Genomic DNA, 17,853 nt, shown 5'->3' with positions numbered 1-17,853 from the left:
GCGGTCACCCCCATATAAGAAAGAACACCCTCGCGAGATTTGGTGTAGGTGGGTCAAACATAGGCTACTAAGCCGTTTTTACTTGAGCACAGGAGGAGATCCTGTTCTACCAGGGATGCTATTTTTCAGGTGAACAGGTTCCTATGTTGATGATGACTTTTATTGAAGGAGACCGGGTGGCGAGGAGAGGAGCCAGCGGTCACCCCCATAAGAAAGAACACCCTCACGAGATTTGGTGTCGGTGGGAGACCACCACCTAAAGGTTCCCAATAGCAAAACTATCCCTCACGAGAGTTGGTGTATAATAAGACCGCCACCTAAAAGTATAGGCTATAGGGTGCGTTCGGAAATGCACACCGGGAGCGCACTCGCGTATTCGTTTGTATTGGCCAGTGCGCTCACTGCTTTTTATCCAAACGCACGTGTAAACACGCCCACACAGAGCCCATACTTTGTTGTACCGTGAAATTAATAAACCGGTTTCGGCACATATGTAGGGAAGAAGGCACCACTCAAATAAAATAATTAAATAATTATCTGGAATGCATCCTTCTAACAATACAGGTTCGAGTTAATTGCATTTTGAAACAGATTTGAAATGTCAAACATACTAAGCCTCGCCTCTGACCAGGGGCGGGCTGGGACCAAAATTCAGCGCAAGCACTTTGGTCCGGTTTTGTCAACGGGGAGGGGGGGGGGGTTCGGTTTTTTAATATTTGTAATAATTGTGGTTTCCATTCAGGTGAACAGGCTTCTCTGTTGATGATGACTTTTATTGAATGCAGTGTCACAATAGTTGTATGCGAAAGCACCTAACTTTGATCAAAGGTGCGCACTCTGGGCACAGCTTCTGTGGTTAAAGCATTTGGAACAGACCAACTTCAACTTTAATACATGTGGTAATCAACAAACTCCTGGCAAACATCCGAAACGTTTATAGAACACAATCTAGGGGACCCACAGTGTAAATAAGTCTATGACAATACTGCATTTAAAAAAATCCTTGTTTGTCATTTTAACCTTATTTGTTTGTTGGTTGCAAGAAATTAAATCAATCAAATCAAATCACCACTAAGATTACAAGAGTCTGTTTGCCACAGATAGAAGACTTGCTGGTAGTTAAATAAAACTGTTCTGATTTTAAAAAACTAGACGTTCGGGCCACTGCGCGGCCCTGACATCTAGCGTGACGCGTCGTACACTTCGCGTCGCAGATCCAACTTGCAGCCACCTCACAGTGAGAGCGAGAGTATTGTGTGAAAGTAGGGCGAAGTCGCTTATCATTTTTGGACATGGCAACACTGTGGTGAAAAGTAAGGAAAATCCGCTTATAATCAGAGTACATGGCACTGCTGAGTGTCCTGTGCTCCCCTCTTTCTCTGTCCCATGTGTGTCTGTCCCCCTGTCTGTCGAATAAGGTTCGGTACCACATAGAATAGCCTAGTTGGGTTCCACCTAGGGCCCAGTCCCAGTTGGGACCCACCTCAGTCCCACATACTGTAGACTTGCCTAGTTGGGGCCCACCTAGGGCCCAGGTAGAACCCACCTAAAGCCCACATGGGCAACCCAGTGGGGACCCACCTTGGTCCCACATAGATCCCCTGGGGTCGCTCTCTCTCTCTCTCTCTCTCCCCCTCCCTCCCTCCCTCCCTCCCTCGCTCTCTCTCTCACCCCTCTCTCTCTCTCCCTCCCGTCAAAGGGTGCTCACTGTGTCGCAGATGAATGGCTGTTTAAAACGGACCAAGCGGAAGTAAATTGCGAGCTGAAATATATTGCACTTTATGATTATTAGAAAATAAAATAAAGTAGAAGTGCTTATATAGTTTTGCATGAGCGATTTTTGTAGCAAGTTGGGAGAGAAGTGGACCAGTGCTTTGGCCGTGAGTTGTTCCTAAAAGGTTCAGGTTCCAAAGGCGCGCGGCTCTCTGATTGTGGTGTTGGGATATTTGTGTATTTGTAAATATATCACTTGAAAATTTGCAGTGCTGGCCCTGAGGAATTTGGTGCCGGCAGGATTTTACTTTTACCCCCCCAGGCCTATTATTTTATTTAGTAATAAATAAGGCTATTTCACAAACACAAAACTAGGACATTTTAGGCAAATTACAAAAGCCAAATTACAATTTACAATTTTGGCATTTAGCAGACGTGATTTACAGTAAGCAAGATAACTTGAGGTAATACATCAGATGCATAGAGACAGTGCAGTGTCTCAGTAATCTACGGTCACAGATAAACCAATAACCTATCATCAGTCTAAACATTATATTATATTATAATATATTATATTATTATATCATTATCAAAAAAATGGTCGTAGAAAATGTCAAAGAAAACTATTGTATGTTAATATGAATGAATTTGCATTGGGTGTTATCTAAGTAGATCGAAAGGTATTTTATTATCTCCTGTAATACACCCATGCATTGAGAGAGAGAGAGAGAGAGAGACAGAGAGAGAGACAGAGAGAGAGAGAGAGAGAGAGAGAGTTGCATGGGAGGCATGCGCATTGTGCACGCATTCGTGTACAGTCATGTTACACTTTGCTGTACCCTGCAATTAATAAACCGGTTTCTGCACATAATAGGGAAGAATGCAACACTCCTTACATTATTTGGAATGCATCAAAACATGTCAAACATGTCAAACATTGCCTCTGACGTTTCTAGATATAGCTCATCATGCAACGTGTGTGTGTTCCGCCCTCAGATCCATCTTATGGAGGCCATCACCCCTGCCCGCACACGCACACACACACACACACTGCTGACTCACTAATCAATGCAAATTCATGAATTTGTTTATCAACTCTGACAGTATATTTTACTCACTGGGTACAAATGTGTATCTGTACATTAACCTTGGCAATGTTAAAGTAAATGTTAATGTAAACAAATGTTATTTTGTTTATTTTTGGTGAGATCTGATGTTCATAGTGACAGAACACTATGCAAAAAAAAAAGGGGGAAAAAAGAAACGGAAGTCTCGCTAGACGAGATTGAAATCTCAATCTCTACGTCGGATCTAAAAAAAGAAACGCGATGGAGTTATGACATTTTTCTACTGTACCATTCATCCTAAGATATCATAACATCATAGAAAAGATAAGAAAACCGTGGTCCAAACAAAATTCCCTTTAAGTGTGTGTGTGTGTGTGTGTGTGTGTGTGTGTGTGTGCGTGTGCGTGTGCGTGTGCGTGTGCGTGTGTGTGTGGAAGGCCCAATCAGCCTTTTAACCAGAATTATGGCTCTGTCATGGTGCGTTGGTAATGTGTCTGGAAAGGTGCCAGCGACGGCTGATGAAGCTGAAGATGAACCCAAGCTTCCAGCATTTCATCAAATACTTGCTGGATCCACAGACTGAGAATGGGGTGAACTTCAATGAACACTGGCGGTAGGTACAGCAGAGATGTCATCATACATGCACTCACGGTTCCACAGATAAATATTGTGAAAATAGGCGAACTACAAGCTAGCTTGTAGATCGGCTATTTTCACAATGTTTGCCTATTGTGTATGTAGTATTTATTATGTAATATTTGACAATTGGCTATTGGGTGTTCTGGGGGTCCCTGGAACAAAATGTTTTGAGATGGGGGTCGGTGGCCAAATACATATAACATATAAAATACATATAAACCTTGACATGAAAAATGTTTGAGCACCTCTGATATAGTTTTCAGAAAACTGTTTGTGTGTGTCTGACATTTGTAGAATCGGCCTCATGTCTTAATGGGTTTAACAGATATCATAAAACATTAATTACAGATTAAACTAATTTATTATTAATTTCACCCCCCCCCCTCTCAGTCCCTCCCTGCCTAAAACATTGCTGATTGCAGGTTTGTAACATTGGCAGATTACTGCATGCATGGCCATAGAAGAGTAGTTTTCTTGTAGCATTAGCTTATGTCACTTATATCTGGATCGACTAACCTGTTTATGTGCACCTTCTTCAAATGTCGATTGACGTTCAAAGTAGTTGCAATTACATTGTTGATTCTAGCACTGCATGCCTTGCATACTGTGATTATTGTATGACAGGCCGGCAGGAGTAAACGCACGTGTGTGTGTTGTCTGTTGGATGACTACAACACGTGAAGCACAAGCACTACTACAATATGACACGTGACATACAGTGGTTAGCACTTGATAACGACACATGCACACAATCATTATGCTGACTTTATACATATAAGCTTACAGAGGAACAACACCTTCTGGACCACTAAACATTGTGAATGGTAAGGACGAGTCTCTTTACAACTATTTAACGTGCTATAATCTAGTTTAATCTGTCAGGAGAAGAGGCAGATTATGTTCCAATTCATTTGGAAAGGTGATGATGAGATGACGACAATTAATGAGGCTATTCTGACTGTAGCCTATAATGATCTCTACGATCACACAATGTCAAAACAACATAATGTCAGTGTATTTCTTAAGACTTATTATTAATTGTATACAGTCGGAATTGACTTCTTCAAAATATACCTATACTGTCTAATCTTTAAAAAATATATTATTTCGCAATTACAAATATTAAGGACAGGACAGTACGTAAAACTTCATGACATTTATGGAAAATAGAAGAAGCATAAATTAAGTTGTTGTCAGTGTATGATGTAAAATTACACTATGGCCATGTAGCCTAGTTCCCGTTTTCTACAGAAATGACAGCTCTAAGAAAGTTCCACTTGAGCCTCCAGTCCAGCCATGTAGGCAGTGGTGGAAAAAGTACTCAAATATTTTACTTAAGTAAAAGTATCAATACTGCAATGTAGAAATACTCTGTTACAAGTAAATGTCCGGTAATCTAAATTTACTTGATAGTAATTCTGCCCTGCCAAGCCAAAGAGCAGTAACTACGTTTTTGGACACACCGACTTATTTGGGTATCCCAAAGGTCAAATTAGCCTTTGTGATGTTGGGGGATAAACAATTACCTCAAGAACAGATGTACAATTAGTGTAATATTACTTATATGCCGATATCTCATTGGCTGACCAGTTGAATCACTTTTAAACCCATTTTTCAGTGATTTTTGTTTTCGTAGTTACTGCACTCTGCCTTGGCAGGGCAGAATAGTAATAGTCTGTAAAAGCCATGCTGTTAAACAAGTCCGCACGCACTGTAAAATAACTTCCTCGCAGTCTGTTTCGACAAACATGTCTACTTCAGAAGAAGACCTGTCTGTCAAAGCATGAACAAACTATTCACTGGGATTAAGTTACTTTTACATTGTGTGTATTTTTACCTGCTTTGGTCACTTTGTCGTGCACCTGATAATAGTAGATGTACGAGATCTTTTTCTTTTAAAAGTGAATGCACATGCACACAGGTTTACGGATGTTTGGTTAAAATGCCAGTTTCACCGGCCAACTCATTAAGACCGGGAATGCATCTGTGTCATTTTAAGATGTCTTTGGGCTACTCAAAAATAGCAGATATAAAAGCTCATCGCGGGGCACCGAGTGCCGCGCTATGAGCTTGTAGATCTGCTATTATTTGGAAAAATCGTGAACATCTTGTGCAAATCTTTGAATATATATATATTTAAAGCGAACATTTGTAACTCAAATCTTTGCTTCTGGGGATTCTCCAAATGTCTATTATATATATATGTTTTGGACCCCCATCTCAAACATTTTGTTCCAGGGACCCCCAGAGGTTGTAACAGAGTTAAAAAATGTTTGCTTAAAAATATATATTCAAAGATTTGCCAAAATGTTCACTATTTTTCAAAAAATATCAGATCTACAAGCACGTAGCGCTATGAGCTTGTACATCTGCTACTTTTGAATAGCCAAAGAAATTAAAAAAATCACACCCTGTGTGAAGGAAGCGGTGCCTTTGGGGCGGGCCTTAACTCATTTCAGTTCGTCCCTATTGGTGGTCTGAGTCCACTTACCAAATTTGTACTTGGGAGCATGCTGCAAACTGGAATGATGGCTGTTTAAAGCCCAGCCAATGGGCAGACAGAGGGGGCGGGGCTTAAGTAATGACAGTTAGTCCCTATTGCTGGCTTTAGTCCATGTACAAAATTTGTACTCCATAGCATGCTGCGAACTTGAGTTATGGCTGTTTGAAGGCCAGCCAATGGGAAGACAGAGGGGGCGGGGCTTCAGCAATTCATGCTGGTCCCTATTGGTGGTCTAAGTCCACATACCAAATGTGGACTTGGTGGCATGCTGCAAACTGGAGTTATAGCTGTTTAAAATCCCGTGCTCATCCCGTGCTCATGCGGGCGCGGGGGGTCCCTGGACCCCTCTTTGATAACTTCATCAATTCATGCTCGTGCCTATTGGTGGTCTAAGTCCACATACCAAATGTGGACTTGGTGGCATGCTGCAAACTGGAGTTATAGCTGTTTAAAATCCCGTGCTCATCCCGTGCTCATACGGGCGCGGGGGGTCCCTGGACCCCTCTTTGATAACTTCATCAATTCATGCTCGTGCCTATTGGTGGTCTAAGTCCACATACCAAATGTGGATTTGGTGGCATGCTGCAAACTGGAGTTATAGCTGTTTAAAATCCCGTGCTCATCCCGTGCTCATACGGGCGCTGGGGGTCCCTGGACCCCTTTTTGATAACGTCATCAATTCATGCTCGTCCCTATTGGTGGTCTAAGTCCACATACCAAATTTGGACTTGGTGGCATGCTGCAAACTGAAGTTATAGCTGTTTGCTTCTTTGCCGTGCTCATCCCGTGCTGAAACCGCCGGCCGGCCGGACGGACGGACGGACGGACGGACATACAAAAGTCAAAAGCCACGTATAGAGCGGTTGGCACCGCTAAAAATGACACTGATGCGTTCCCGGTCTTAATGGGTTAAGTTAGAATAGAATCAATGGATGCTTATTGAAATTGCTTCCACATCAACAAGCTCATAATAGTCACACACATCCACAAAACATTTAAGGCTGGACCCAAAGAGAACAATCATGAAAGACATGTAAATAAGAGACACCCAATGTAGTATCCAGGTGCAGGACAAACATTAACATTAAGAAAACAATAACATTTGCACTCGACATATGCTTCCACTGTTTATTGCAAGTTCAGCACATTGTAGCTTCCTTGTAGTGTAAAACCAAATCTCCATGTTCATTATGACATGACGTCTATAAAGATATATTTTGGAACTGAGAAATGCAAGGCTTCTTCTCTGCCAAAACAATAATAAAAAATGGTCATCATCAAGCCACTGTTAAAAAAATAATAATCTAGACCAGTGGTTCTCAAAGTGAGGTTCAAGGTTCCATTTGTAGACCCTCAAGAGTTGTATGGGTCCTTGAAACTAAAATGTTTGAGAACCACTGATCTAGACACCTCACTAATGAAGAAATACAGGCCCATAGCAACACCTCTCATTTTGATTCATTCAGCAGCATACCTGTATTACTACATCAACTGGAAAACCGGTAGGGGCACAATACTGGTTTGACTGGCAGAACAGCCTTTTCTGTGGTGAGTGTGGTGTGACATTGTTTTGTCTGTCCCATTGTAGAGTGTCGAGGATGACAAGGAAGCTGTGTTGCAGGGTGGAGCGGATAGCCTTTTTGGTGCTGCTTGGGACGTTATGCTTGATTTACGTTATGCTTTTCAACATTGAAGACATCGTCCAGGGCGTCCACCATCTTACCAAGTATGTCCAAGTGAAAATGGGAGAACAGCCGACAGACGCTCCGACAAGGATGGAAGCTGACAGCAGAACGACAGCCGGCCATAGGACCTCCTCTCAACCTTCCTGGCCAACCTGCGAGAGGAACAAGTCCATGGCCGACAACGTGACAGGCTTCTCCTCTCTTCCCGGTCACATCCAAGACTTCCTGTACTACCGACACTGCCGTCACTTCCCACTGCTGCTGGATGTCCCTGACAAATGCGGGGGGGCCAAACGATCCGAGGATGTCTTCTTCTTGCTCGCCATTAAGAGCTCTCCCGGAAACTACGAGCAACGAGAAGTCCTACGTAAGACCTGGGGAGAGGAGAGGTCAGAGAGGGGCAAGAAGATCCGTAGGGTGTTCCTCTTGGGAACAACGGGCAGGGGGTACGAGCATAAGAGGCTGAATCGGATGCTAGAATTTGAACAACACGAGCACAGAGACATCGTGCAGTGGGACTTCAACGACTCCTTCTACAACCTCACTCTGAAGCAGTTCCTCTTCATGGAGTGGATGGACAGGAACTGTCCACATGTCCAATTCATCCTCAACGGGGATGACGACATCTTTGCCAACACAGACAACATGATGTTGTACCTCCTGGGCACCATGGATGACAACAAGGAAGACAACAGCAAGCACCTCTTCGTTGGGAACCTAAACGAGGGCGCGGGTCCCGTCCGGGATCCATCGAGCAAATATTACATCCCTGTTCAGGTGCAGAAGTCAGAATCGTACCCTCCATACTGTTCTGGTGGGGGGTTCCTCCTGTCAGGATACACAGCCTTGGTAATATACAACATGTCCAAGACCATTACCTTTCTCCCAATTGACGATGTGTACTTTGGAATGTGTTTGGCCAAAGCAGGGCTCAAACCTGCTTCCCATCCGGGTGTTAAGCCTTTAGGACTAAACGTCCCCGCACAAAGTCTAGATCCATATCACCCCTGCTTTTACAGGGAGACTCTACTGGTACATAGGTTCATGCCATCTCAGATATATGTCATGTGGCACGAGGCATTTGACCCTAACCTAAAATGTGGGTTGGATTTTGGATTAGGTGTTCCTTAGTCCCACATGGTCAGTCCAAGTTTTACCATTGAAACAATTAGGTAAGCCTCTGATTGGCTGGGCTTTAATGGAAGTCTGTTGTTGGTCCAGGGTTTGTCTAACCCTATATCACCAAACGTATCATATATGATACACACATTACACTGATGTTTTAACAAATCAGTGTAATCGATACTTGGAACAAGAACCTGTATCATATCTGACACATCCACACTTCCCCCTGGACCATACCATTTGCACTGCAGGTAGTTACAGAGCCTCAGGTGGTCTGACCCAAAATGGCTGCCATCAACTAAACAGGAGAGGTTGATGCACTACTAACAAACAATTCTTTTTTAAGCAGTTCTGGTAAGTTTTCCTAGTATATCTTTACTAATATTTTGAAGTAAGTGTTGGATAACTTGAATGCACTTATGAGCTCTCAAAATGTAGCATTTGAGTTTGTTTTTTATGATGTCAAAAGTGTTTGTATCATATTTGATACTACAGGTCTATAGTCCTTTACGATTTGTATCATATTTGATACTACAGGTCTAAAAGAAATGTAATATTTTTTTTTGTAATGTTAAAACCGACTTGAAATACCCCTTGTAATACCCCTTGTATCTAATATGTTATGTTAAAAAAAAATTAAAAAAAAATCAAAAATGTTTTAAGATGCAAAATTTTGGAATTTTCTGACCTTTCCTTCATAGTTCAGGTTCTACAGGGCTAAAGAGGTCTGTGGTTGGTCAATTCATATTTTTTTCACTTTATTTTTGGTCCTTTATCACTCTTTCATAGTTGTGCCCCAGATGTTAGATGTTATAATGTCCATCTAATAATCTGTCTACTGCGAGACTAGTTGTTCCTTAAATGTAAACGATAATGAAGTGCAGTCGTTCTCAAAGTGGGGTCTGGGGACCTCCAGGGGTCCTTTACGGGGTTCCAGGGGGTCCCCAGCTATGAGCCTCCTTGGCCTAATGCATAAGAGACTGGGTAAAGTTTTTTCACTCCCAACTCGTCACATATTGCAGTCCTGTAATGTTTCCTCCCCAAATCATCACTATAGAGTACTATTTGTAGCACTACCATTGGATAGCGCTTCAAATAACATCCAAAACAGTGGGTTGAACAGTGAGCTGTGTGGCTCAGTGTGTGAAGACATTAGCTCCTGGTTCCCAATATCACAGGTTCAAATCCTACTGTGGAATCGTGGATGTCCTTTTCCTTTATTTTTTTGCGTATGGAATCAGAATAGACTCTTAATTATCTGTATCCGTAAAACAGATTTGTACTTGTAGTATATTTCATAGATGTAAGATGACTTCACTTCACAAGTAAGCTGCAGACAGAAGAGTGTATTGTGGGTGGTTGCGAGCCTGGCTGGGTGGGGGTACAATTAGCATTGACTATTGTCTTATCTTGGAGACAGTGGCCCTCATTTATCAACGCAGCGTATAAACCGCCGTATATTTTTCCATATATTCGGCGTACACCAACGTCGAAGTCACATTTATCAACGCATCCTACACAGCTGATCCGAGCTTACACTTGGTCCCAGCGTTGATAAATGTCACGGCTGAAACGAGCGTCATTTAAATAACACGGCCCATAAATATTCTCAAAACGCCCCGATTTTACGACATGAAGACGAACCAGAATACGACCAAAGACATGAAAAGCCAATAAGAAACAGCCCCCCCCCCCCCCCGCTGGCCTCGCCGCACACGCACACGCCTCTCTCGCTCTCTCTCTCTCTCTCTCTCTCACACACACACACACACACACACACACGCCCGTAGCGTATTGTCACGTAGGCTTGTAGCCTACATGAATGACATACAGTATTATGATACCAATCACATCGGCATGAATGGAATACTTTTGTAGATTAATGTATTTAACCCATACCGAGCAGTGCGCGTTCGAGTTACACTAAAATAAAGCCCTCATGTAGGCTATTCCCATTTCCCAGTGAGACTCGGACCGTCGGACGGGCGAGTCCCGTCCCGCTCCGCATTAATGAGAGATAGCCTGGAGAGAACATTAATGAATGAAGGCTGGTGTGTGTTGGACCATGGGTTAAATGTCTGATCTCCCGGTGGCCATGAAAATATAACAGCAGCGCCGCCTGTTAGACCGGTGCTCGCGCAGAAGAGTGCTCTCGCAGAAAGCGCCCGTATATTTTGAAAATAGCAGATCTACAAGCTCACAACGCGTTGCTGGCTTGTGAGCTTGTAGATCTGCTATTTTCAATACAGACAGATCTACAATCTTATCTGAATGACTGTTAAAGCAGTTTGTTTAAATTACTTTATAAAATGTTATATTTTCACAGGGATTATTTATTAGTGTAGATATACAGATTTATGAGTGGATTAGGTGTCCAATGCCTCTCAGACAGTCAAACAATGCTGCTCCGCAGGTCTAGGATGGAATAAACGGGTGCAGCCAACGTCAACAACTGGTCCCGACCAGACGTGAGATCTCAGCGTACCGTAGGATAAAGCCCACGTCAGGATATATTGATAAATGCCGAAAATTGCGGTGATCTCGCCGTACGCCCATTATTTGGTCTACACCGCGTTGATAAATGAGGGCCAGTGCGTCTATCCATTTGTGATCAAGGCTGACACCGTTCCTTTCCTGGCTCTTTACAGTTGCAAATGTGGAGAGCCAGGGGAGGTGGGGGTTCACCTTACAGGGCTGACACACCCAACACGTACCTCCTCTTATTCTCTATGTAATCACTACTATAAAAGATGGACTGAAATGTAACTAACTTTAGTGTGCTAGTCAGGGCTGAAGGGCCGCCTGTGGGGACCTCAGGGTCTCCATAGAAAACTGCTTGTACTCTGTTTGTTCCATGAAATAAATCCGAAGCAACGAACCTCACTATGGAGTGATGACTCAAATCCATTCTTCAAACATCTATTCACATCTCTGGAACATCAAACTAACGTTACAATATGGCGTTGTTGGCAATTAGTATAGTGCATTAAAACCTGTAAGTCTGTGGTTTTAAGATATTACATATGGCGTGGACGGCAGGATACCACATACTCGTAGAGGCAATTCGTAACAAACAGTCTGTAAGTGTGAATCAGATTTGTACTTTTAAAGTGCAATTCGTAACTCTTATTGTCAGATTTGTAATTCAAATATCAACATTTGTAACTCAAATATCAACATTTGTAAGTCTAATCTCAACATTTGTAACTCGTGTATCAACATTTGTGTGTCAACTTATACATTTTAGAAGGAGATTTATTTGTGACTTTCCCCGATTTGTGTGAGTAATTATGAGACTCTTTTACCTCGCTGTTAGTCATATGATTCGTAACTTGTAAAAAATAAAATCACCTATGCATGCAGAGTCATTTGTATTTGTGTCTCTAAATGTACAACTCGTATATCAACATTTGTGTGTCAACTTAGACATTATAAACGCAAATGTAGCTGTCAATGTGCATGGATGTGTGTAATTTTGAGACTGAGAGAACAGTCTCATAATTATCTGTATCCATGAAACAGATTTGTACTTGTAAAGTCCAATTCGTAACTCTTATTGTCAGATTTGTAACTCAAATATCAACATTTGTAACTCGTGTATCAACATTTGTGTGTCAACTTAGAAATTATAAACGCAAATGTAGCTGTTAATGTGCACGGGTGTGCACGGATCATTTTGAGACTCTTGTTCCACGGTGTGGTTCAGACAATTCGTAATTCGTATTGGAAGCAGTACCGAGTGCCTCCTGTAGATGGCGGCCATGCACAGATGCAAGGAGATGTTTATTATGTTTGGTAAGTGTTTCCACGCAGACCGAGTTCAGTGTGACACACCACAGGCTGGCTGACACAGAGAGCTCTGTTCCATTATCAGCAATAAAAAGTGTAAACTATATTAAAAGTATAAGCAGCTACAATTGCTTTAACCGTCCATTCTTGGTGTATGAGAGGCAAGAAGAAACAGTGTCTTTGAAGTTTATTACAAATACTGTACAAAGGAAAATGTTTCTGGAATGTGGACAGGCTGAGGTAAATAAATGTTTTATAATTGTTATAATGCAACAATCTATTTGTTAAGTGTGTTTGTCAGCGGGGTCTTTTAAGGATTTTGGGCTGTATTTCATGTAAAAAAAAGTTTACTATTGTGGCTAACGCCACATTAGCATTTATAGCTCCGTCAAATCAATACATTAATCTCCATATGGGGCATTAAATGAGACATATAACTCAATTAGTATCAACATGGCAACGTTAGACCCACGTTTGAATTCATGGAATGTTCTGAACGTGTTCTGTTGATCTGTAAGCTGCTGTTTTAGCCCAGCTGCCCAGGGGTCTTCAACACGGTTCCGGGACCCCTAGGGGGTCCTCAGAGCTACTACAGGAACCCGCCAAATCTGTGTGTGATTTGATTTTTTGTTTTGTTTTACATTAACCACTTGAACCCTATTATCCCTATTCTGAAGAGAACTTAAGCCAAAAATAGCAAATCTACAAGCTCACAAGGCGTTGTGAGCTTGTAGATCGGCTATTTTTGGAGGTTTGGTGTCGGTCTATGAAATCTATGATAATACAAATTTATACAGTTTGTAGTGGGGGTCCCTGCTTCATCTCTCTTTCAGCTAGGGGGTCCTTCAGCTGAAAACGTTGAAGACCCCTGGCTTAGCCTATATTCTCATTTGTTTATGCATATATATCCCCAGGTAGCAAATCATGTCAGATTTCTAGTGTGACGACGTCTCCACGCCCCGCCGACCGGAGCGTCCGCTCGTCGCGACCCGACGTCTCCACGTGCCGTCCTTGATCAGCGTTTACCGCGCGCTGCGCCGAGCTCACACCAGGCGTAGCGCTGGCGGGCCGGGTGGGTCCGCGAGCGTCCGAGTAGTGTAGCGCTGTCGTAAATGACACCCCCCCCCCCTCATATATTGCGACCCCCCCTCGTATATGGCCCCCCCATTTATTGTAAACCCCCCTTCTCCCCTCCCACATATTTATATATAAAAACATTGAATAAAGGAGCACAGATGTGAACATAGTTTGTTTTCTTTATTAAAATAGTAAAATAAAGTTATAAATGGTAAAAAAAAGCAATCACAATTGTACACGTCATGTTCTCTTGTCTGTAACTAACTATACAGTCAGTGGTGTAAAGTAAGTACATTTACTCAAGTACTGCACTTACTTACTGGAGTATTTCCAATTTTCAGTAGGCCTACTTTTACTTCTACTCCACTACATCTCAGAGACAAACATTGTACTTTGATTTACTGAACTATTATTTGACAACCTTAGTACCCACTTCAGCCCTATATACATGTATGTCAGCCATTTGAAAATAGCAGATCTACAAGCTCACAATGGGTTACTGTGACGCATTGTTAGCTTGTACATCTGCTATTTTAAAAATATTTATAAAAAGAAATAAAGGAAAAGGACATCCACGATTCCACGGTAGGATTTGAACTTGTGATATTGGGAACCAGGAGCTAATGTCTTCACACACTGAGCCACACAGCTCACTGTTCAACCCACTGTTTTGGATGTTATTTGAAGCGCTATCCAATGATAGTGCTACAAATAATTTGAAGCACTATCCAATGATAGTGCTACAATTAGTACTCTGTAGTGATGATTTGGGGAGGAAACATTACAGGACTGCAATATGTGACGAGTTGGGAGTGAAAAAACTTTACCCAGTCTCTTATGCATTAGGCCAAGGAGGCTCATAGCTGGGGACCCCCTGGAACCCCCTTAAGGACCCGTGGAGGTCCCCAGACCCCACTTTGAGAACGACTGCACTTCATCATCGTTTACATTTAAGGAACAACTAGTCTTGCAGTAGACAGATTATTAGATGGACATTATATCATCTAACTTCTGGAGCAGAACTATGAAAGAGTGGTAAAGGACCAAAAAGAAAGTGATACAAATATGAATTGACCAACCACAGACCTCTTTAGACAAACCATGGACCAACAACAGACTTCCATTAAAGCCCAGCCAATTAGAGGCTTACCTAAGTTTTTCAATGGTAAAACCTGCACTGACCATGTGGGACTAAGGAACACCTAATCCAAAATCCAACCCACATTTTATGTTAGGGTCACATGCTTCGTGCCGCATGACATATATCTGAGGTGGCATGACAGTAGAGTCTCCCTGTAAAAGCAGGGGTGATCTAGACTTTGTGCGGGGACGTCTAGTCCTTGAGGCTTAACACCCACATGGGAAGCAGGTTTGAGCCCTGCTTTGGCCAAACATATTCCAAAGTACACATCGTCAATGGGGAGAAAGGTAATGGTCTTGGACATGTTGTATATGACCGAGGCTGTGTATCCTGACAGGAGGAACCCCCCACCAGAACAGTACGGAGGGTACAATTCTGACTTCTGCATCTGAACAGGGATGTAATATTTTCTCGATGGATCCCGGAGGGGAGCCGAGCGCTGGATTAGGTGCCCAACGAAGAGGTGCTTGCTGTTGTCTTCCTTGTTGTCATCCATGGTGCCCAGGTACAACATCATGTTGTCTGTGTTGGCAAAGATGTCGTCATCCCCGTTGAGGATGAATTGGACATGTGGACAGTTCCTGTCCATCCACTCCATGAAGAGGAACTGCTTCAGAGTGAGGTTGTAGAAGGAGTCGTTGAAGTCCCACTGCACGATGTCTCTGTGCTCGTGTTGTTCAAATTCTAGCATCCGATTCAGCCTCTTATGCTCGTACCCCCTGCCCGTTGTTCCCAAGAGGAACACCCTACGGATCTTCTTGCCCCTCACTGACCTCTCCTCTCCCCAGGTCTTACGTAGGACTTCTCGTCGCTCGTAGTTTCCGGGAGAGCTCTTAATGGCGAGCAAGAAGAAGACATCCTCGGATCGTTTGGCCCCCCCGCAGTTGTCAGGGACATCCAGCAGCAGTGGGAAGTGACGGCAGTGTCGGTAGTACAGGAAGTCTTGGATGTGACCGGGAAGAGAGGAGAAGCCTATCACGTTGTCGGCCATGGACTTGTTCCTCTCGCAGGTTGGCCAGGAAGGTTGAGAGGAGGTCCTATGGCCGGCTGTCGTTCTACTGTCAGCTTCCATCCTTGTCGGAGCGTCTGTCAGCTGTTCTCCCATTTTCACTTGGACATACTTGGCAAGATGGTGGACGCCCTGGACAATGTCTTCTTTCTTGAAAAAAACGTAAATCAAGCATAACGTCCCAAGCAGCACCAATAAGGCTATCCGCTCCACCCTGCAACACAGCTTCCTTCTCATCCTCGACACTCTACAATGGGACAGACAAAACAATGTCACACCACACTCACCACAGAAAAGGCTGTTCTGCTAAAAAATAAATCATAAATCTGTGAGCGGAGATTGATACTTTCCCATATGCAGTTGTCTTGACTGACAGAGGACCATCACACATGAAGGCATTCCACACATCAACCCAATAACATGCTCATAACTGTCCTCACTGCAGCCACGTAATGCAGCCATGTACTACTGTGCTTTGACATTGTACGTTAAATCTACAATGTCAAAATGCAGTACTGTACATGTAAATACCAGTTTACTAACGGCCATTCACTGTATGCACTGATCTGATAATTAAAACAATTAGGCTGCGACGGAAAAATTCAGACAAAATCTACAAACATTTGCATTATTTCAAGTGGCTCGCTCACTACCGACAAGCAATTGTTAGCGGACTGTTTTAACAGTTTCTTTACCACAGTTGCAACCCAGTTGGTAAGCAAACTCCCTCAGCATTCAGGTCTGTATGGCCCCGACCACATTCAAGCTCACTTTGACCCTGCGTTTTAACAGCGGGCAACACTCGGGCGATGCCGGGCAACATCGCCCACAATATAATGAAAGTCTATGAGAGCCGGCGATCGGGCGAAGTGGGCGGGGGGGCGATGAAAGATGGATTTTCTTTATCTTTTTGGGCGATATCGCCCGGCATCGCCCAGAGTTGCCCGCTGTTAAAACGCACCGTGAGAAACTAGGGGCTAAAAAAGATTCTTTCTCTTTCAAACCTGTACTGACTGTTGATGTGCAAAAAAAACTCCTCGCCCTACAGCCAAATAAGGCCACCGGCCTTGACAACATCCCCACCAGATTCCTCAGAGACGCAGCGGTCTCCATTGCTCCCATAGTAGCCCATATTACAAACTTATCCATAAGTCAGTGTCACGTCCCACAAGAATTCAAGTTGGCAAGGGTAATCCCTCTATATAAAAAAGGAAGCAAACTAGATCCTGGCAACTATAGGCCTGTTTCCATCCTTTGTTCCATCTCAAAGGTTATAGAGCGATCAATCCAAGAACAAATCAACAGCTACCTCAGCGAGCGTAAACTGTTGTTTGAATTCCAATCAGGCTTCAGAACATCCCACTCCACTGACACATGCCTACTGTATTTGACCGATTACATCAAACGTGAGGTAGACTCGGGCAAATGGTCATGCTGGACCTCCAAAAGGCGTTTGACACTGTAAACCACGAAATTCTACTTGATAAGCTGAAGGCGATTGGTTTTAATTGCACATCACTAAATTGGATGAGATCTTACTTGGAGGGTAGAGAACAAGTGGTTGACATCAACGGAACCATGTCCTCATCCCTCCCGGTGAGCTGCGGGGTTCCTCAAGCCAGCATTCTAGGGCCGTTACTGTTTCTTCTATACATTAACGACATGAATGCTGCCTGTAACTGCAAACTGTTCCTGTTCGCTGATGACTCGGCACTCCTGATTTCGGGTGAGGACAAGTTGCAAGTCGAGGAAGCTCTCAGCTCTGAACTCTCAAAAATCCGTACCTGGCTTACCGATAACAAACTGTCACTACACCTTGGGAAAACTGAATCCATCCTATTTGGGACCAAACATTCCCTCAGTAAAATGAAGGTAAATGACTTCAAGGTCAAAGTCGATGACACAATCATCACTAGCAAAGAAGAGATTACCTATTTGGGATGTATTCTTGACAAACACCTGACAGGTGAAATCATGGCAACAAAGGTGTTTAAAGGAGTAAACCAGAAAACCAGATTTATGGGTTGAGTTTCCTCTTTTGTCAACCCTCAGGCACTCAGGACCCTCTCAGGGGCCCTGATTCAGCCCCTTTTTGACTATGCTAG

General features: G+C 43.2%; 3 protein-coding genes across 4 annotated transcripts in view; 2 read left to right on the top strand and 1 right to left on the bottom strand.

Moving 5' to 3' along the window:
• The window catches only part of LOC311063606 (N-acetyllactosaminide beta-1,3-N-acetylglucosaminyltransferase 3-like), a 55,773-nt gene extending 46,189 nt beyond the window's left edge, over positions 1 to 9,584 (top strand). The window contains exon 3 of the transcript XR_014602620.1: positions 9,458 to 9,584. The gene's annotated coding sequence lies outside the window, so the exon portion shown is untranslated. The remainder of the gene's footprint in view (positions 1 to 9,457) is intronic.
• Positions 4,147 to 9,575, top strand: LOC311063605 (N-acetyllactosaminide beta-1,3-N-acetylglucosaminyltransferase 3-like). Of its 2 annotated transcripts, XR_014602619.1 has the most exons (3): positions 4,147 to 4,243; positions 7,511 to 8,833; positions 9,448 to 9,575. XR_014602619.1 is itself a non-coding variant. In XM_084083120.1 (2 exons), the coding sequence occupies exon 2, from the start codon at positions 7,521 to 7,523 to the stop codon at positions 8,736 to 8,738; it is 1,218 nt and encodes a 405-aa protein (XP_083939246.1). In that variant the 5' UTR covers positions 4,147 to 4,243; positions 7,511 to 7,520; the 3' UTR covers positions 8,739 to 9,465. The 2 variants fall into 2 exon arrangements, 1 of the variants encoding a protein (XP_083939246.1); XM_084083120.1 differs by having other exon boundaries at positions 7,511 to 9,465.
• A 5,240-nt stretch (positions 9,585 to 14,824) lies between the features above and the next one.
• LOC311062801 (N-acetyllactosaminide beta-1,3-N-acetylglucosaminyltransferase 3-like) lies at positions 14,825 to 15,985 on the bottom strand (the record flags this gene model as incomplete). The annotated part of the gene is made up of 1 exon (XM_084082019.1): positions 14,825 to 15,985. One exon carries the CDS (start codon positions 15,983 to 15,985, stop codon positions 14,825 to 14,827), a length of 1,161 nt encoding a protein of 386 aa, XP_083938145.1.
• Positions 15,986 to 17,853: the final 1,868 nt, after the last annotated feature.

Source organism: Gymnoscopelus microlampas (genome assembly GCF_963454915.1).
Source record: "Gymnoscopelus microlampas genome assembly, chromosome: 16".
Lineage (NCBI taxonomy): Eukaryota > Metazoa > Chordata > Actinopteri > Myctophiformes > Myctophidae > Gymnoscopelus > Gymnoscopelus microlampas.
This window is presented reverse-complemented; position numbering and strand designations above follow the sequence as displayed.

Coding starts and splice junctions, on each gene's coding strand:
- LOC311063605 (XM_084083120.1), top strand. CDS start 7,521: ATGACAAGGAAGCTGTGTTGCAGGGTGGAGCGGATAGCCTTTTTGGTG.